This window comes from Mustela erminea, chromosome 14, assembly GCF_009829155.1.
Source record: "Mustela erminea isolate mMusErm1 chromosome 14, mMusErm1.Pri, whole genome shotgun sequence".
NCBI lineage: Eukaryota > Metazoa > Chordata > Mammalia > Carnivora > Mustelidae > Mustela > Mustela erminea.
Window position 1 is genome coordinate 66,980,004 of NC_045627.1, and position 20,494 is coordinate 67,000,497.

At 57.8% G+C, this 20,494-nt stretch overlaps 1 protein-coding gene across 4 annotated transcripts in view; it reads right to left on the minus strand.

Moving 5' to 3' along the window:
• The window catches only part of SH3PXD2A (SH3 and PX domains 2A), a 231,778-nt gene that overhangs the window by 11,490 nt on the left and 199,794 nt on the right, over positions 1-20,494 (minus strand). For 3 of the 4 annotated variants that reach the window (XM_032313656.1, XM_032313659.1, XM_032313657.1), the window contains 5 exons: positions 16,830-16,943; positions 12,797-12,880; positions 7,880-7,997; positions 3,742-4,079; positions 2,580-2,629 (listed from right to left, as the gene is read on the minus strand). In XM_032313656.1, the coding sequence (XP_032169547.1) occupies positions 2,580-2,629; positions 3,742-4,079; positions 7,880-7,997; positions 12,797-12,880; positions 16,830-16,943 (704 nt within the window). The remainder of the gene's footprint in view (positions 1-2,579; positions 2,630-3,741; positions 4,080-7,879; positions 7,998-12,796; positions 12,881-16,829; positions 16,944-20,494) is intronic. The other variant, XM_032313658.1, reaches the window with a different exon arrangement.

The following is a 20,494-nucleotide window of genomic DNA, read 5'->3' on the forward strand; positions in this document are numbered from 1 at the left end:
GAGGCCGAACGTGGTGTGTCCAACCAGGCACAGGAACTCAGGCCTGAGAAAGGATCTGTCACCTGAGGCTCAGGCCGTCTCCCCCAGGAGACTGTTCTCCTGAGCAGGCTTTCCACTAATACCAATGATTCATTTGAAACGCCTCAGAGCTTCAAAATGATCTTTAGTAACAGTAATTTCTACCCCGACATCTCTGAGGTCCAGTTCATAGATGCTTCAGTGGCCAAGTCCCCACAGTAAAATTAAAAATCAGGGAAGCCATTGTAACAAAGCCTGTGCCAAGTGCCCTGTGGGAAGAGAGCCACATCCTTAGATTGAGGAGAAGGGCTGCAGGGTGACATCTGGCATCTCTTTGGGGAGGTGGGAGGGGTGTAAGGGGGCGTGGAGATGGGTGAGGAGAGCCCATAGTGGGTCATCGCGATGATGCCAAATGGCCAGGCAAGCACTGACTAAAACTGACCCTCTGTTCTGTGGGTAGGTTAGAATGTGCTGGACTGGTAACACTGATCCCAAGCATCATGGTCAACGACATTCAGAATTTGGCTGTGGCCATGGCTTCTGAGCCTTGTTCGTTTACTTTACAAACATTTTTTGCGCATCTTCTGGGTGCCAGACATTGGTCCAGGGCACCGAGCATTTAACAGTGAACCACGAGGACTGCCTCCTTGTCCCCATGAAGCAGACACCCCAGTTTCATCTGGTCTCTGCTCTCATCAAAACAGATTTCATGCCGCCCTATTACTTTCGGTAGGTCCCAGTATCATACAAAGGGGTTAAAGCAAAACAAACAAAAAGTGTGGGGGGAGGGCGAGCGGGAAGGGGGAGGGAAGCAGCTGTGGTGTAACAGGAAGACCTCAAAAGACCTCGGCCTTACAGTTGGACACATGTGGGCTCTCATCCCAGCTCGGCAACGCACCAGCTGTGTGGCCTTGGGCAAAGCCTGTGACCTCTCTGAGTCTCGATTTCTTGTCTGTGAAATGGGTCATGAAGAGGAGGACTGAGCTATATACATAACTTCTGGTCCAGCCAAGGACATAGGAAGCGCTCCACAAATAGAAGCCAGAGCTGACCATTCCTTCTACAAAACCTTCCTATGGCTTGGAACCTTCTGCATCCCTCACGGCTCGGCCTGTCCAAACCTTGCCAGTCACAGCCCAGCTGCCCTGGGTCATAGTGAGTGAAGGGCAGGAGAGAGCTGGTCTGAGGGACCGGATGCAGTTCAGGCACTTGCCCTGCCCTGGTGTCGGGCCCTGAAGGCATGTGCGTGAGTGGATGTGGCTCAGGCCCCGGCCCAGCCCTGAGCCCCGCCAGGTGGGGTTCAGCCGTGTCTGGCTGGGAACAGCAGCCCTGTGGCCACAAGCCCCGCCTCAGGTCCGTGTGGAAAGAATGACCCCATTCTTCCCAAAATTGAGTCTGCCTGAAAATAATCTGCTGAAGCTGAGAGACGGGAGGACAGGAGAAAGCACCATTTAGTCATGGAAAACTCGAGGGGACCATGACACAGGAGCTTCCCTGGGGCTTCTGGCTAGGGCAGGGGGTGGTCCCATCCCCATGGGACTAATGCTCAAAACCCACTTACTGATGACCCACTCTCCAGAGACGGCTGCTCTCCCCTCTCCAGGGCAGAGGTCACGATCCTGGGGACCCTTGCCACTAAGCCCAGCAAGACTTCTGAGACCTTTCTCCACATGGTGTGGCAGGCAGTCCCTCTGAGAGCTGACACGGGAAACAGAAACCCTCACACACCACCCCACTTCCTCCTTCCCGCAGCCCTAGCCGATGGCTGCCACCGTCCCCATCACAGAGGTGAGGAAATTCAGCTTCGCAGAAGGTAACGGACTTGCCTTGGGTCTCGCTGTTCCCAAGTGTCAGAAGTGGACTGTGAATCCACGCCCGGCAGGCTTGAAGCCCTTCTTTCCACTGCACCCCACTGCCCCCGAGGAGAGTTCTCTGTACTAGAGCTCCCGGCCTGCCCAGCATCACCGCCGCCTAAGCCCAGGACCCCGAGTATATACATCCGCTTCCCTCATGTCTGGACCCCGGGACCCCCCCCCTCCAGGAGCCAGGGACCCCAGCAAGTTGAGCCCCTCACGTTCGGCACACGCGAGTCCTGGCTATGTACCCCAACCGGACGGTGCTCACTGGGCTGCTCTCTCTCCTCCTCCCCGACCCCGGCATCCACCGCAGCCATTGGCTACTCCTGGGCCAGGAAGGCGGAGCCGAAAGGCTTCCAGGCGCACATGGACAGCCGCCCCGTTTCCAGCCCCTGGCAGTGCCCTGGCCGGACACTCCCGCTGGCCAGTCTAAATGTTTATGTCTGCCAGTGTAGTGGCTGCGATGGACTGACTTAGCTTTGGAGCGCAGCGGGTTTCTGAATATAAACTGTCCAGCGAGGGCCCTGGGATGGCTGAGATCCCCAGGCTTTCCTCTCTGCCCCGGCCCCACAAAGCTGGCAGCCCAGTAGGGCTCTGGAAAACCCCTGGACTGATGGGCACTGAAAGGAGACCGTCAACGAACTGGAGCCGACACGGCGCACCCCCGGAGGCGGCAAGAAAACAGGAGAAATTCAGTGCACGCACCAGGCTGGATTCTCTGCGAGGTGGCGGCCTTGTCCTTAGGTTCGGGGAGCCTAGAACAAGAAACATGGCTTCAGAAAGCCCAGCCGGATGATGGGCAACAAACCGTGCTGGACCCTGCCTTCCCCAGGTGCAACCCCCTCCTGATCCTGGGAAGTTCCTGGTTCTGTCCCACAGGCTGGAAGAACCTGTGCTCTCAGGCACTACAGTTTCTTCACCGGGAAAACCATGGATCTTTAAGCTTCCTTGGCTGGGTTTCCCCTGACACCCAGGGGATCCGCGAACCCTCTAAAATGATGTGTGTGTTTCAAAATGTACAGACACAGCGGCATTTTTCAGGGGAAAGGGTAAGTAGCTCCATCAGATTTTCAAAGTCAGGAGCAGAGACTGTGTCTGTTTTTCACTCACTGCCAAGTCCTTAGAAGCTGGCACGGTGCCAGGCAAGAGTGGGTGCCCCAGAAACACTTCCCGACTGACTGTCCAAAAGGTTTCAAGCACAAGAGCTCACTTAAAACCAAGTTCAGAACTTAACCGAAAAACAGCCTTCCTCCAGATTTTGAGGATGGCTGGACATAAACAGAAGCTGGTCTCTTATAACATAGGACAGTTTAACCTTGAACTCAAGATGCCGTTGAGCCAGAGAAGGGCAGAGATTGGGAGGGGGCCAGACAGCTGGGTTTCTTAAGGACGGGGATTGTCCTGAAGAATGCCCTCTCGGACTGCTCGGGGAGAGGTAAAGCCATTCCTTCCAAGTCTCTTCGGCTTCCAGTAACTGGCAGGAGGTGGCCGGGAAGGAGGAAAGGCAGGCTAAGGCCGGGAAAGAGGTTCTACTGGCTGTCAGTCTGTCAAGCAGCCTTGCGCAGGGTGCGGGCCTATTTCCCAGCCTGGGGGATACCCTGGTCTGTAAGGTGACCACTCCTAGCTCTCTCTTAGGGAAGGAGGGGCCACCACCAGCTCACGTACCCCTGTCACTGACCTTCAGTGCAAGGGTCGTGAGGAATGGCTTTGTCTGCTCACGATCCGCATGAAACAAGCCCACAGAGTGAGGCTAGGGTCAGGGTCGGTCTAGATCTCAGGAAGAAAATGGGACGGGGGTCCCTGCACCCTGTGACCACTTTCTAAAAGAGCTGCGTGGGGAGGCCACGGGGGCCAGGGAGGCTCTTACTGATCTGGGCCCTCTGCGGGGCAATCCTGGCCACGGCTGGTGAGCCCTGGGCCAGCTTGGAGACGCTCCTCTCGGGGACGCCCAGGGCACTGCCATTGGAAGCATTACAGAGGATGGGCAGGCTGATCTCCTTCTTGGTGATAGGGGCCTCAGGGCCCTCGCCTTCGGCCGGCGGAGTCTCCTTATCCCCCGACGCCTTCTTGTTCAGCAGGTTGCTGATCTCCATGATGTTCCCGATGATCTCCACTGGGCCTGCCAGGTTTTTCTTGCGTGCGGGCAGGTCGTCCTTGGCCTTCTTCAGGTAAGAGGCTGGCGCCCAGCCCTCTTTGCCCAGGTACCTGTGGGGAGGGGTGGGACATGGCATCTCCCGAGCACTGCTGCCTGACCTCACACCCCAGGCTCCATCTGGCTCAGCCCAGCTGAGCCTTTTATATCGTGTTTCCCGAGACACCTGGCAATGCCACTACTCTGGAGGGAAGTGGAACTGAGGGCAGGTGGCAAGGACACATAGAACACCAGTTCTTCCTCTCTGCCTCCTTGCTCTCTGCCTGATCTTTCTCAGTGTGGGTTCTCATGCTCTGCAAAGCCAGGCAAACGTAGGACCTCAGGATCAGAAGAGTCTTCGGATTCTGAGCTGCCCCAAAGGTAGACTTCCCTGTGGCCTGCTCCCTCACAGCAGAGAGAGCAGCTCTAGAGAGAAGACAAGAGCAGGTGTGAATGCCGTGCATTAGCTGGCTGGCCCCTGGAAAAGGGTCGTGATCAGAGAGGATGAAGCAGCAGCACAGGTAGGAGAAGGCGGGAGCCCCAAGTTCTGGCCTCTGGTCCCTTGAACAAGTCTCCACCCTGGAGCTCCATTTTTTTCTCTTCTGCAAACTCTAGGGGTAGAGTAGCTGCAAAAATTTATCTAGAAAGATAGATATATTGAGACCAACTAGGAAGAGGCCTATAAAGAAGGATGACCCAGTGGATAAGATACCAGTGCTACTGCGGGGTGATGGACAGATCAAGTTCACAGAACAAATCCAAAAACAGACTGATGCCAAAGGCAACATTTCAGGGATGCCGAGGTGGCTCAGTCAGTGAAGTGTCTGCCTCTGGCTCAGGTCATGGTGTCAGGGTCCTGGGATCAAGGCCCACATCAGGCTCCCTGCTCAGAGGGGAGTCTGTTTCTCCCTCTCCACCACCCCTCTGCCTACTGTGTGCTCTCTCTCTCACATAAATAAGTAAAATCTTAAAAAAAACAAGAAAGGTAACACTGCAAATTAGTCGTAGGGATGGTATCAATAGTCCGATGGCATCATAGGTAGGGATGAGGTATCAATAACCCACTTGGAGATGACAGATTACCCAATTAGGAAAAGCAAGTTATGATCCTGGCCTCACACCGTAGAGCAAAATAAAAAATGCAAGTTGTGAATATTTGCTTTATCTTGGGGGTTGAGAAAATCTTTCTTAATAGGACTCCAAAAGCCAAAACCATAAATGGAATGACTAAAAGCACATGACTGGATAAAATGAAAACCTTTGGTATGGCAAAACAAAACCCAAATGAAACAAAACAAAATGAGAACAAAATCAAACCCCATAAACAAGAGCAAAAGGCAAATGACAGGGCTGACTTAATTTGAGGTGATCTGATGGCTTCCGAAAAGAAGCTTTTTCCCTTTTTCCCCAAGCCCATGAAGTGCTTACTTCCTGGTCCAGCAGCTGCTGGCCGATGCCCCTGAGTCTGGGTTGCAATGTCCCTGTCTGCTCCCGGGGATACATCTGGCTCTTTGGAATGATTCCTCCATGCCAGATGTCTGACAATTCCCCCTCTCCTGCCTCCCTGATCTGACCTTGTTCTTGGGTGTTCATTAGGTGAGAGAAAAAAGAATGTGGAAGCTAAAGTTCCTATCAGCATGTCTGAGCTTTGCTGGAAAGCTCAGGTAGGAGGTGGCTCCTTATGTTCACACCGCTGGAATGTATAGGCAGGCTCACCGGCCTGGCCCCTGCCCTTGTTTGGGGCTTAGAAGGCAGACATCAGTTACCAAATGGATGGAACTCAAGGGGCTGGCCTGGCTTCCCAACGGGTGCAGAGAGAAGCACAAAAAATTTCAGGGGTGGTTGGGAACAGAAGATGTAAAGATGCCCTATCTTACATATGAGACAAGAACCAAGGCTCAGAAAAGCAAAACAAGGAGCAGAGGGCCACAGGCTAGCTGTGGGCAGGATCAGGCCCCAAACCTGGTGCTCCCACATTTCAGAGAAAAGAAGAACCTGCTGGCTGTTGCCGGTGTTTTTCTACAAAAATACTAGGGAGAAGGGGAGTGGGGTCTCATGGGAGTGATGGTCAGGCCTGCGCCCGGAGTGCTCCCATTTCAAGCCGTGTTGTGTTCCTCTGGTGTTACATGGATAAAATTAGATTCTGGGCAGAGAGATGCAGGAGAATCAGGAGCGGCTGTGTGTATCTGGGTCCAACTGTGCTCACATCTGCTTTCCAGCTCTGGAGCACGGAATGACTCCAGAGGGAAGCAAACTGGAGGAGGGAGAGAGAGAGGGAGGGTATGTGTGTGTGAGGGGAGAAGGGAGAAGAAAGACAGGAAATGAGGATCAACACAGAGCCTGGAATGGTGGGAAAGAGCCTATTTCGGGGGGTGTCTGGCAGCCTTTTTAAGGTAGACTCTTTTCAGGATGGTTTTCAGTGGAAGCTCCCGCCAGCTAAAGACTTAGGCTACGGGAACAAGAGCTGGCAAGAAGAGATGGCTTGGGGTGACCTTACTGGTCATCGTAAGAAAGTCAAAAACCCCAGCAGCCTTGTAAATAACCCCCAGGCAAGTGGCTTAGCTTACCAGCCTGCCTTGGAATGTCTGCTAGCCTTCCCATGTTGATCTGTGGTTGCTGGATTTTGGGGCTGGGTCTAGTTTTTTAGAGAATATCAAAGTCTAGGGGCAGCGGCTTTGGAAAACATGTGTCCAGGCCTACGGTCTTGTCTTAACCAACAGAGCAGAAAGGGACCCTTCAGCCCTCCTGACCAGTATGCATGGGGCCACGGGCAGGGGTGGTCACGTCTTGCCAGGTCACATTAAGGCCGATTCCCGTGAGGCCAATGACCTTCACCCTACCTGTCAGCACAGCCCAATCTTGATACCATCACGGTCTGCCGTGGTCCGAGACACCATCTGATGAGTGCCCACGTCCTTTGGGTCAATCCTGTTCCCACTGTGGGATACAGCTCAGAGCACTCATCCTGCCCAGAGCAGGGCCAGGGTTCCTAGGTGCGAGGAGCTGAGAAAGTGGTCCCCAGAGCCCACAGATATGGAACTGTCTGAAACTGGGTGAAATCACTACAGCTAAGCTGCTTCCAAAGCACCCAAAAACATTTTCTGTGAATAAGGCCCCCCCCTGGGAGGGTGCTGGCTGGCCTCAGAGCCCCAGAGCAGAGGGGACTGGAGGGCATGACCTGGTAGGGAAGAAGTGAGTGAAGCCCAAAGGCTTGAGTGTGCTTCCAGGACTGCCAAGGAAGCTCCCCACTCCCCTCCCCACATTCCCAAATGGGTTTCTCAGCTGGGAAATGCAATTAGGCCCTGCAAGCGGTGAGGGGCAGGAGAAGTAGGAGGCCTCTGACCTGGGCCTGGGCTCAGGCCTGGCTTCTGCCCTGGCTCTCACAACCCGGTGAGCCAGCCCCGCAGAGGGGAACAACATGGGCAGAGCCGGCATCTGGGGCCCCCGAGTGTTGAGCTGTGGGCAGCAGGGGCCGCCCGCCGGGACCTCAACAAGGCCTGCAGACGCCAGCGCTTCAGGTGGCCTGAGCTGTGTAGCATACCAGGCAGCCCAGACCAGACACAGAAAACCAAATTTAGATGTGCCGGACCCTCTTGGCAGACGCCTGGGTCTGGGATCGCACCACCAGCTGCAGGCGGAGCCAGGACCCCTATGTCCCCCTAGCCACAACGCTCTCCACGTCAACCTGTGTCGCCCTGGCTGCCACCATCTCTGCTCTCCACGTCCCCGGAGAGAAGCCGCAGGACGAGCGCTCTGGTCGAGCCATGCAGCTGAAGCAGCTGAGCCTGGGCTCTGGGGGCACCCACCTGCCCACGGCCGCCCCACAGTTGGGGAGGGGGGCAGAGAAAGCTCTTTATTCTGCTGAGGCTCCTACCTGATGTACCACCAGCCCTCCAGATTCTTCCGGATCACTTCCACAGTGACACCCTTCTCAAAGCCAATCTCGTCCTTGCTTTGGCTGGTGTAAGGCTGCACAGTGACATACTTCTCCTCTGCGGGGAGCGAAGCAGGGAGGCATGGTTATCTGAGGCTGGAGTGCAGGCCCCTCATTCCTGTCTTCTCCCACCCCGGCCTGGCCCTGCTTAGCCGGGGCCTCACCACTGCTCCCAGTGTGTGCAGAAGCCAGCCAGGGCCTCAGGTGGCCTGGCCCTCCCCAGCCTCCCAGCCTGATAACAGCCACCAGGGTGCTGGTGCCGGGGTCCTCAGGGCTCCCAAAGCTCCCTGGGTGGAGGGCACAGCTAGCAGAACCTGCCCCTCATGGGGACTGAGCCAGTCAGTCCCTGGGATGTGTGGCAGCCCCTCGCCGGGGATGCGCTCCCCTGCTCTGAACATGCCACACTCCCATCCGTGCCCCAGACTGGCTCTCTGAGGCCCTCTCCCACCTCCACCCCACAAGTCCTGCCTCTGTCTGACCTTCTGGCAGCTCTAGGGGCTCCTTGGTGAAGCCTCCTCTGACCACTAAACTGAACACCTCATCAGATCACTTTCCCCAGAGGACTATGGGGAAGATGTGTTCTACGGGAATGGTGACCTGTGTTTATGACAAGCATTCAGTGGCCAAAGGATCAAAGGCAGCCCTGGGTACAGTTTCCCAGAGCGCCGAGCAGGCAGGCATGCTGAGCTGACCACATAGCTTGGCAACGCCTGTCTGGGGAGCTGCCCGCAGGGTCCTGTGTGCACAGGAGCCTTGCTCAAGGACCCCCGGTACTGGGAAGGATGCACCCTTTGGGAATTCAGGAAAAGCCTGGGGGGACAGGTGTGGGGACAGCCCTGGCTTCCTGGATCCCTTCGGCTCTTCTCCTGCAGGGGCCCCTTGCAGCCTCCCCCTGGGCCCTGGCTCAGGCTTCCAGGGAGGGGCTTCTCCGGGGACCCACAGCCGACTGGCCACAGAAACCCTGCACCTGGGTGGGGAGCCTCCCCAGGGGAATGCTCACATCTCAGGAAGGAGCCCACATCCCCACCCTCACCATCTGGGAGAACGAGATGCTGAGCTAGACAGAACTGGCCCCCTGGCCACACCCTTTGAGCGCGTCATGCCGAATTCGGTCCGGGCTCCAAAGGGACTAAGCAGAGCATCGCCGAAGGGCAAGGCTATCAGAGCAGGGGCACTAAGTGGGAGGCTTTCCAGGAGCTCAAAATAGCAGGAGGCCGGGTTCTCAGATGCCTGTCCCCCTCCTCCCAGCTCCTGGACTCCTGGGCTGGACTCCGATGGGTGGCCTGGTCTGGGCCTCTGGCAGGAGTTGGGGAGGGGGGCAGCTGCCACCCCAACCCCCGGTGGCAGGAGGGCCATCGGTTCGCTACGGGTTCTCGAGGTCCGGTCTGTAGCTGGGTGCTGGGCCGAGGCGGCAGCTCCCTCTGGGGTGGATGTGGCTTCCCTGCCAGGCTGCAGGGGCCTAGCCGCATCTGAGAGGCCGCCCAAGGCAGAAGTAGGTGACGGCCCGTGGGAGCTTCCACCACTCTTCAGCGTGCTCCGCGCAAGGTGAAGCTCTTCCCGGGGGCAGGCCTTTCTCACCATCCACTAACTCCTGGAAGCTTTCAGGAGTTCTGAGGAGAGCTGCCAAGACCGCCTGAGAACCTCGTCCAGCCAGATTCTGACTCGGGCCTCTGAGAAGCGCCGTGTTCTGCAGGCCAGCCCTCGGCGCTCGGGCCTGCTGCTGGTCGCGCTCCATCTTCCAGTGGGGCACGGTCAATCCTGGCTGGCGCCATGTCCAGAAGGGCAGTGCCAGGCCCCGAGGATCTAGGGTTCTGAGGTTAGGGTGAGGCGAGGCCTGGGCTCCACATTTTGCCTTTGTTCAGCTAGACTATTTTTAAAAGCCTGTGGTTCCAGCAGGAAGCCATCATTAAAGTTTTCCTAGGCAAAGTTGCTTTGCAGGGAAAAATTACAGTCCTCCTCTTAGGGAGATCAGAGGGGCCCTGTCCTGCTGCAGGGTGGTGAGCAGGGCCTCAAGCAGGACATGTGGGCTTGGGCTCCAGGGCTGTGAGGCCCGAGCAGCAGCCTCTGCAGCCTCCAGTGTGTTGGGGTGCTCAGGATAGAGCCCCAAGGGCCATGTAAGTGCCCTGCTGTCCCCTGATCCTCTCCGGGAAGGCAGAGCCAGGCCCCTCCGTCTTACCCAGTGAAGCTGAGCAGCTCCTGCCAGAGGCCCCCTGCTAGTGGCCCTCACGCTGCCAAGAACACAGATGTCTGGGAGTTTGGAGTCCCAGGAAGAGGTCTGGCCAACTCAGAGGTGTGTCCTGCCTTGTTACCGTGCAGGTTCCAGATGACGAGCATTCTGAGGGCAACTCTTCCAGTCGGTCTGGGCGGGGGCTGACTTCTCTGTCCGGGTTGGCTTAGATGGCAGAGGTGTGGCTTACCTCCACGTAGACACGTGCCATGCAGGCCTCAGGTTCCTAGCTCCCAGGTTTCCTCAAGGGAGCAGGAAAGCAGGCCCCCCTACTGGCCCAGAGCTTCAACCCCACCCGGGGGCGGGGAACTGGGATGGAGGATGTCCGGACAGACTGGGATGGTCTTGGGGTGGTGGCTGAGTCATTCAGAGGGCTTTGGGTCTCTAGAAGAGACTCTTAGGAATCCAAGTGGAGGAGAGGGGCTCTGTAAGCTCTGGCGGGCACCTCAGGGTTTCTGGGAAGCACTGAGGCCATGGTCATTCTCATGTGGCATCAAAGGTTGGTGGCAACTTGGCCCTAGGGAGGGCTGCTCAGGCCGCCCACTGGCTGGGTAGGTGGCTGGCTGGGGGAGGTGGACAGGCCTGTTTTGGTTTTGGAGGCGGGGGCTGGAGAGCCCTGCAGTTTCCAAAACCACAGACGCCTCCTCTTTCAAATGCTTTCCCCTCTGTCAGCAGTCTCCCTGGCTCCCCTCCTGGCCCCCACAACCTCCCCAGCCCCACGGCAAGAGGCCTTTTGCTTCCAAAGGCCTGGCTGGTGGTGGGGCTGGGGAGGGGAGGCCCCAGGGAAGCATGGCCTCTCTCGTCTAGTTGTAGATGACCCGCTGCCTGCTTCCCCCCACCAGCTCTGCTGCTTGCCGCGAAGTTTCTCCCTGCCAGCTCTCTGCAAGTTTGTCTTGGCTGCCTGATTTAACTTAGCCCTGATTTAACTTAGGGCTAAGACTGGGAAATAATGCTATTTAGGTCCCTTATTGGAGAGAGACAGAGGGAGGGAGGGAAGTTGCGGCTCGTGTTCACTTACATATTTGCACACGTATGGCTGTCTATAGAAAACTACATATTTCATTGGGTGTGCATATTCCTGTACCCCACCGTGTGTACCTGTAAACGCACTGGGCGTATATGTGGTGAGGGGTCAGGTGTGACACTGCAGGCGCTGCCGGAGAGGGGCACCTGAGTTGTGGCCGTGAGCAGCCAGCTGGTGCATTTGTGTAAATGTGTGTGTGGAACAGTCTACATGTGCGTGCACAAGTGGGACTGTGTGTGTGCGTGTGTGTGAGCAGTGTGGGTGGGCTGGAGGCACCATCAGGGCGTGCACGGGTAGGAGCACTCATCACTTCTGAATGGCCGTGACCTTATGGGGACAGAGTGTGTGTGGGGCTCGGTGTATGATGGTGCTTGGAGCAGAAGATGGAGGGGAGGGGGGAAGGCCAACCCTTCGTCTCTGCTGTCTTCCTGGGCCAGCACCCCACTGTCCTCTGCTGCCAGGGCTCAGGGCTCCATCCTGGCCCGGCCTGGCCCCTCAGCCATGCTGCCCCACTGCTCCTAGGTCTGCGGTGCCTCTGCTTTATGTTCAAGCTTGTTCTTGCTGTTTCCACGAGGTGGCCTCCTGTCCCGCACCAGGCCTCAGGGTCCCAGCCTTGCGCCGCCCGCCGGATAAGCTGGGCTCCGGGCTCCCGCAGCCGGGGCTCCAGGCGTGACACCAAGCCAGCCACGGGCAGTGGCCTCCTCCAGGCCCAGGCTTGCTGCTGCCTGGGGCATGGTCTCTGAGTTGTTCAGGAACAAGCTCTGGGGGTGGGGGGGAGGGGGTCACAGGCTTCCTGCTATGCTAGAACACGCCTTCCCAGCTGTGTTCTCCGCAGACTGGAGAAATGGGCCCCCCGGCCTGCGGGCTCTGGAGACGTTTAGGGGTTTGTTTGGGGGTCCGGCCCAATCTCTCTACTCCTCAAGCTCCTAGGTGTTGGAAAGGCCCTAGACCTACAAATGTCTCGATTCCTGATCATCCCAGATGGCAGGCCAGGAGCCTCCCTGGAATGCTCTCGATCAGGCCCCTCATGAAGTGCCAGTGCCCAGTGCTGAAGACGCTGGAGGCTCCTGGCTGAGCCCGCTGCCGCCTTCAGCGCTGGTGGGGGCTGTGCCCCAGGACCAAGCTGGGCCGCGCTCTTGCTCCTGTTCCAGTTTCCCCGGAGCTGGCTGAAGGGGGAGGGCTACAGGCTGGTCCTGAGCAGTTGCTAGGGCAGCTTCGGCTGAGGGAACACCTCAGAGGAAGCGGGCAGCGAGGGGCGGAGGACGAGCGGCACCCTCCGTTCTCTTCACCTGAGGCCTCCGGGGCAAATGCAGCCTTTCTTAGTCTAGCTGCTCCCACAGTCACGACGCGAGTCCCACGACCTCACCCACAGGATGCTGGCAGAAGCCAGACCCGTCCCCAATTCCCAATCAGCCCGATTCCCAGGCAGCCCCCTGCGCCCTCCTCCCCGACAGGCCCCAGCCGCAGAAGGTGAGAGAAAGTCTGGCCGCCGCATCTGGGTGAGGAGGCCACAGGGAGGAAAGGGGCAGCGGTGGGAGAGGAGGCAGGTTAGTGAGTGAGCGAGAGGAAGAGAGGTGGCAGCTGCGGGTCAAGAGAAGCCAGTCACCTCGGCTGTGCTGCCTGTTGACCATCCCGCCCAGCGTCCACCGGCGATCCAGACGCCGCAGATGGGCCTTGCGTCTCTTGGACACTGGTGTGGGAGATGGCAATGGAACACGCGGCCGACGGAACCGGCGGAGAGAATGGAGATGCGGATGAGATGGGATGGGGCGGGGGAGGGATGGCAGGAGGGAAGGGTCACGCCCCCAGGTCCTCCTCGCTGGGACTAAGCCCCAGTGGCACGCACCTGCTGGATGGGGAAGGATCTGCCCGGTGACGCCACCGACACCCGGGGAAAGGCCACGGTTCATACCCGTGAGCCCAGGAGGGGCTGAGAACTTTGAATCCTAGCCCCTGAGAGGTAAAAAAGGTCCTTGGCCCCAGCCTGGCAGAGGGACAGCCCTCCAGGCAGTCCAGGGGCCCAGCACAGGGCCAGGTATGGGGCCGGAAGCCAGGAAATGTTGCGGAGTGAAATGCACACAGGAATGGACACCATGGGCCTTGGTTCTGCTCCCTCCCTGCATACTGCCCACTGGATCTGCAACAACAGGGCTTCTCAGGGCTGCAGACCCCTTTTGTCTACCCACCGTCTCTGGGGTGGCTCCTTTGGTTGCTGGGGGCCCAGCTCCACAAGCCCTCTGCCTTCCTCTGGGATGCCACGGGGAATGGACCCCAGACCGGGGCAGCACCCCAGAAGCCCCCATCTCCTGGCACGGCAGAAGCTGGGCGGCACTTTGCCCAAGAATGGGGGAGGGAGGCCAGCAGTCAGGGTCAAAGCAAAACTGTCCAGACACACCAGAGCCAAGCCCCGCCAAAGCCTCCTGGGGAGCGTTTGCTTTTCTTAAGGGAGGAGGGAGGGGGTGTCTCGTTTGACCTGCTTCTGGTGAGCAGGAGGCCTGGACAAAAGGTTGGAGGTACCGATTCAGCGGAGGCCTCACTGCCAGGGTACTGTGTCACCCAGGCCTCTGTCCTCCAAGCCTGTTCCCTCACTGACACACCCCCGCCCTGGCATGGGAGGGGACAAGAGACTCAACAGGCTCTGTGAAACATACACGAGGTTCTGTTGGAGGCCAGATGGGAAGGACTCGGACAGCCGACCTCCTGGGTGAGTGTGTCTGTGGGTAGAGGGGTTCGGCTGACACCCAGGCCAGGGGTCCCTTCGTAAGTGCTATTTCTGCAGTTGCAGCCATGCAAGAGGACCACTTCGTTGAAGTCTCACAAAAGCCCTGAGCCATCGGCACCATCCCCACGTTAGAAACAGGAAGCCACAGACACAGGGGTGTTAAGAAATCTGCTGAGTAGCACAGCTAAGGGTTAGGGAGCACACAGATCAAGGTGGTCTGGCTCTGGAGCCCAGGCTCTCGGCCTAATGATGTTTTTCCCCTTTGACTCTGTGCCCCTTAGTCCACCGGCAATGGAAAGGGCCCCAACAAGGGGGTGGGTGCCGATGCAAACCCACCAGGGAGGAAGGCTCCGGGGCATGGGAGCATGGGGGCACGGGGGCATGGGGACATGGGGGTATGGGCAGAGACCTGGGTTCCAGTTCTGCCTGTCATGAACTGACCCAGGGGCTCCGTGGAGGGGACACCTCTCAGGATGTCTGGGAGGCAATGGATCAATCACTTCATGGGAGCATCTGGCCAGTGTTGGGCGTGGCCATCATCATCATCATCATCATCATCATCAGTGGGTAAGAGGGTCTTCAACCTCCACCCTGGGCCTCCTACCTCCTACCACTAGCATTTCGGAGGAAGAGGAGTACAGTCCAGAATGTCTGATAAGAGAAATAAACCCAAACAGCCAACTGTCTCTTTTTTCCAAAGCAATGAAAACAAACACAGATCGTTAGGGGAGATTTGATGGGATGAAGGCTTCCAATTTCTCAGGACCCAGGGACCTACAATGGGATGGCAACAGGTCTGGAGAAGAGATGGCCAGACAGGGGACCCAGGTGGGCTAATCTCTTAGCCACACGGAGGTGGGTACAGAGAGAGACTGGTGGACACACCACAGGTGCTGGGGTGCCAAGCGGGGTGGAGATGCCCAAGGTATGGTGATGAAATTGCCAGCTGCCCAAACACTGCTGGGGGGACTGGCACGCCGGGTCCTACTGGAAGCATGCCAAGGAATCTGTCTGAAAGAGGGTCACCCCGAGTGAACAGGCACGCACACACAAATCTGCACAGCCGCCTGATTGTTTGTCCAGCAAGGTCAAGGTCATCTGCCACTTGCTACCGCTCACCCTCCGCAAAGCTCTCTCTTCAAACCAGACAGGCTTCTGTGCACACGCACCTCTCCTGCTCCTTCCCACCTACTCCGTGTTCTGTCCTCCCTCTCCTGATGTCTCCACTGACATTCGGGGCACAGCCTTTTCAGGCGGGGCTCCCATTATACACACACACACACACACACACACACACACACACACACCCTCTCAGAGTTGCTTAAGAGCGAAATGCCTCACGGACAGACATAGGGTGCAGCGGTGAGGAGCACCGGGCCAGGAAGCTCGGCCGAGCCTCAAGCCTTACGAGGACGAGTGTGCAGCTAACGGTCTGCGAGCCTCAGCTCCTGCATCTGGAAAAAGGGGATGATAACGGTGCCTCCTGGGGGGATGGGGAAGGCTTTTCAAGCACCAGGCCACATACCTGGGAGTGAGTAAGACCTCAGTCTACACCCTGGGGATTGTTAGTCCTGAGAGATCCCAGGGTGAGGCCAGCACGAGGAAGTGGGAGGGCGGAATTCGGGGGCTTACCTCCAGCGCCACATAGACCCAGAGACGACACTGGGCGCGGGCTCTGCCCCAGCGCTCTGCAGCAGCCAGGAAGGACTGACCACCCAGCCTGAACACGCAAACCCTTCCCGACAGAGCTTAATCGCTGGAAACCCCCTGCAGGGGCCGCAGCCCTGCTCAAGGGACTGAAATGAAGCATTTACATGGGAGGAAGGGTAGGGCCACAACCGCCCGCAGGAACTGACAGTCAAGGGGAGGCTGAACGGGCAGCTGGCGCTGTGCTTGGCGGGCTGCTTATTTTGGCCTGGGCGGCATGGAATGAAGGGTGTGTGTGTAGGGGGGGCGGGGAGGGCAGGCGTGGAGGCGGGCCTCAGGCCCCGGTGACAGGCCTCCCTCGCCCTGGCGCTCAGACGGGCCCGTTTGGACTGTCCATACTGACCGTTAGGGCAAGCATTCCTGCCAGGACGTGGGGGTGCTGGCAGTCACTGGGAGCAGGCAGCCAGGAACTGAGGTGCCTCAGACTCACTGGGCTCCGGCAGCGTGCTCTGGCAAATACCTGAGTCCACAGACAGGCTGCCCAGGCCAGCGCTGGCCTGGAGGGCTGGGGGGAGGGGCAGGCTCTTTGAAACCCAAAGAGAAAATGCCAGAAAAACCCCACCAGGCCCGAGCTCATCAGAGGGGCTGGTGGTGCAGGGGCCACCTTGCGGTTCCTGCTACACTGACAAAGGACTCAGACCTGTGGTCTGCATCTGTAGTCTTGGCCCGGGTGACAGACGCCCAGAGCAGCAGAAGCTATGCACGCACAGCCCCTTGGGGTCATCCCTGCAGAAGAGAGCACCGCGTGGGGTTGGGGAGGCAAAGCTGGGGGTCTCTGTGGGGGATCCCCTGAGGAACCAAGGGCTTCTGCAGGGAAAGGGAGCTTTGGGGTCCAGTCCTAAGACTGCTCTCTCCAGTCTCTGCCCAGAGTTGCCAAAGCGTGAGATTCACAGTCCAGGGAAATTTCTCCTCTCGTGAGACCATGTAGGGACAGCAGGGACAGACCTGGGAAGGGAGGTGAGCTCATCGGCTGGCCCCAGTGAGATGGGGTCCCCAGGGAAGGGGCTGGGACATGACCCAGCTCTCTTGAGCAGTTCTGATGGTTTTAGGGAGAAGAGTGGGAAAGCTCCCTCCGGAGGAACTGGGTTCCCTCCAAGGGCCAGAAATGGGTGGGCACCAAACCCTGAGGATCTGCAGGCAGCCTGGTCCCCACATGTGCCTCCTCATGTGCCCCATTATCTCCCTGCCCCTTGAACCTGCAGGCCCTTACCTTCCCCAGTCTTGGACGTGTTGATGTCCGAGTCATCCCGAGTACCATTCTGGGCCTCCAGGTAGGTGGCAGGGACCCAGCCCTGCTCCTCAGAGGTGCTCACGAACCACCAGCCTGCAGAGGGGACAAGAGAGAACATAGTCATGACTGCCCAGCAGGATGGGGGGCGGGAGGGGTCAGGGCACAGAGCCACACAGCCTGGGCACCCAGCAAATTGCCTGGGTCACGTCTGGCCTCCAGAAGCCTATGCCACGCTGAGAAGAAGCCAAACACACTCCCCAAGGGGAGGCCCCGATGGACAGTGATCCACACTTACATAAGTGATGGAAAAATTTAACAGTGAGAATGAAACAAGGATATATCACCCTACAGGAAAGGCCAAGGATGCTCCGGCTAAACAGAGACCATTCAGGTCTCTGAAACCCAGTGGAACTACTGGTGTGGTTGGGAGTTTAGCGTTCAAGGCTTTCAGAGGGATCCAGAGATAAATGCGTCACGGTGAGCTGCGGATGGTGGCTGCACCCCTTTTCCCATCACGGGTCTGTGGCATTTGCACTTCAATGCTGCTCACAGCTGCCCTTGACTGTGTTGACCTGTCAGTCACCCTAAGTGGGTACCACACCCTTGAGCGACCCTTCACGGTCATGGCCAAATGATAAAAGCTCACTGGTTTTCTTTCTTGTTTGGTAGCACGTTCATTTATCACTTAAACAAATGTTGACCAAGAAAAGCACCCTGAGCACCCAGGTCCTGGGCCCCCACCCGCTGCCGTCCGTATCTTCTCAGAGGGTGCTCGTCACAGGACCTTGTCTTCGCCCCCATCCCACTCCGATCCTTCTCTACGCCCAAAGCCATCTGGCACCAATTCTCTTTTCTGTCCACAACCGAGCTCTCTGTTTCCAAATATGGATGGGTCCCTGGCAAGACATCCTGGGCTTCTCCTGCAGCAGCTCGGAGACCCCTTCGCTGCCCACGGCAGGGAGTGGCTGCCTGGGGAGGGGGACACTGGGAGCCTCCTGGCTGCTCCTTGCTGGGAGGCAGAGGCAACTGCCTGAGGGACAGAGGAAAACAGTGGTGCTCCTGCACAGGCCTTCGGCATCCCGAGTCACCTCCAAGTTCCTCCGCTAGGTCCCCACTGCCTCACGGGACAGGCCTGGGGGAGCGAGCAGCCTGTACTACAGTCTCAAATGCCCACTGCTCCTCGCCCTCCCAGGAGTTCCAGAACCCTCCGCATGCAGCTCTGCAAAACCCACAAGACAAGTCTGCACGCCACTGTGATGACAGACGTGTGTCACTGCCTGCTTGTCCACACAGCACCGAGAGTGAACCCCAACGTAAACTCCGGATCTCAGTGACTGGGATGTGTCAGTGCAGTTTCATCCATAACAAGTAGACCGCTCTAGATGCGGGGAGAGTTCTATGCACGTGTGGGGACAGGGAGCATATAGCAAATCTGTTCTGCAGCTCAGCTTTGCTCCAGACCTAGAACTGCTCTAAAATACACCGGTCTTAACCAACAAATGGGGAAAGCCTTGCACGAGTGGTCTGGAATTTCAAGGCCCAGGCCTCTTTGGCTCAGGGGCCTGAGCTGGGTCCCTGTCCCCTCTTGAGCCCAGGGTGGATGCCTTCCCCCCCTTTCACACCCTCCCCCACCAGAGTCGGTCTTTCCCCAGAGTGGGATGGTGGGGGGCACATGAACATCGTGGGCCACTGAGGGAGCTCCCTGGAGCAGCCTGGCTATGCTCCTAGGATCCCAGGCCACAAAGAAATCAGAAGGCCTGAACTCACAGGGGTCTCTTCCCCTTCTCTTGGCTTCTGGGGGAGCACTCTCTGGAACCCAGCCATTTCTGCCACGAAGCACCAGCCCCAGGGGCTCCTGTGCAAGCCCTGACCAGAGGCCATGCAAGAGGGTTCCTGCCTCGGAGCTTTTCCACCACAAAGATGGCTCCACCTCCTTGACCGCAGGAGTGGGCACTCCCGCTCCATCATCTGACCCACCTGCCCTCTCCCTGCACGCTCTAACAGTTCCAGGGCTTTCCCAAGAACTGACATGGGTGCTTTGGCGCGCTGAAGGCTCAGTCCCCCGTAAACCAGGAACTGCAGGGCTATGTGGGAAGACACAGAATGAGAGCCAAGTCAGCAAAGCGGCCGTGCAGTCCAGAGATGGAGAAAGTCAGCCCTCACGAACTTCATTCAGGCTTCAGGTTCCAAGTGGGCTGAAGCTGGACCACCCTGCTGGGGGCCCAAACTACAGCGAGCCCTTGACCTTCTGTGTTATTTAATGAAGCCGGAGCAGGTTTCGATCACTGGAACCTGAGTGTCCTCACTAACGTCATCTCTACCCAGCAGCCACCAAGGTTCATGACCGAAGGTCCGCCATCGTGAGTCAAAGCTAGTGACAAAATTTAAGTCTACGGGGCATCTGCCCCCACAGACCTCAGCAGGTGGGGACAGGACCTTCTGTTCTGAGCCACTCTCGGTAATCGGTACCTCCCCCAAATTCCCACTCAGCAGGATAACCTCAGAGCCCCAAAGAACAGTCACCATAATTCCCAACTTGGAGTTACTTTCAGGAGGGTCTTAAAGGTTGAGTCTCTCCCATGATCCCCAGGTCCAGGCCCCAATGCCGAAATCACACAGGTTTTGGTTCCCGTACCTCCAGGGCCTCACCAACCTGACCACCCCAGTTCTGCCCCCCAAAGCCAAGGCAAATCACAGCGGGCTAAGGAAGTCCCCTGAAGGCTTGCCATCAAAAGGGAGCTCTGCTTCCCAAGAGGGGGCTTCCCCAGGATGGGCCTGGGCTGGAGCCAGGGATCTTACGGTCATCGGAAAAAATGGGGATGTGCCTGAGAAACAGTGGAACTTGGAAGCATGCGTCTTGGTGAGGATTTGCCAACATCTCTCCATGCAGAGCTCCTCCCAGCCTCGTCTATACCAAGATGCGCCTCTGCCAAATCCACCCTCAGAAACAATCCCTTTCTGTCTCCACTGGGAGACTATTCCCTCCTTTCTCTGTATAAGCCCAGGGTTTCCCAGGAAAGTAGGCAACTTGGTGGTCGCCTGGATGGCCAAAATGTCTTCTCAGCCTTCTGTGTCTGGAATTTGGGCTCCACAAAGCCATCTTCAGTAGAGGCAAAGGAGGCAAGCCCCTCTGTGGGCACCAGGATGGCTGCGGTGGGGGGAGGAGGGGCTGGGAGGGAGAGATTTTCTCCATCGATCTCCATGGAGCTTGTCTGTGTCCTCACCTAGTGAACGGAGTCTGAACAGCTTACTGACCTCCTGTTTTCTCCCTCTCCCTCCCAGTGCCATACTGGGGACCAGCCCCTATATGGGCCTTTCCCCTTGGATCCAAAAACTTCATAATCCCGGGGTTCAGGTCTCTTTGCTGCAGGCATTGTCTCCCCTATCCCCTTATTTCATCCTCTGAGAATCCTTCCTTGTACATCCTACTCTCTCCTTGTCCCCCGGAGCTGGAGTCCCTGACAGTTTTGGGGAGAACAACGTCCTGGGCTTCCACTCCAGCCCTGAAATGTGCAGAACTAGGCTGAGTGGCTCTGAGTCCCGGGTCGCTCCTGCCTCAGGCCCTGCAGAGAAAAGCCTGCTCCTGGCGTGGCTTCGGGCCCCTCCACCGAGCAAAGACGGACAGGCTCCAACACTGCCCAGGT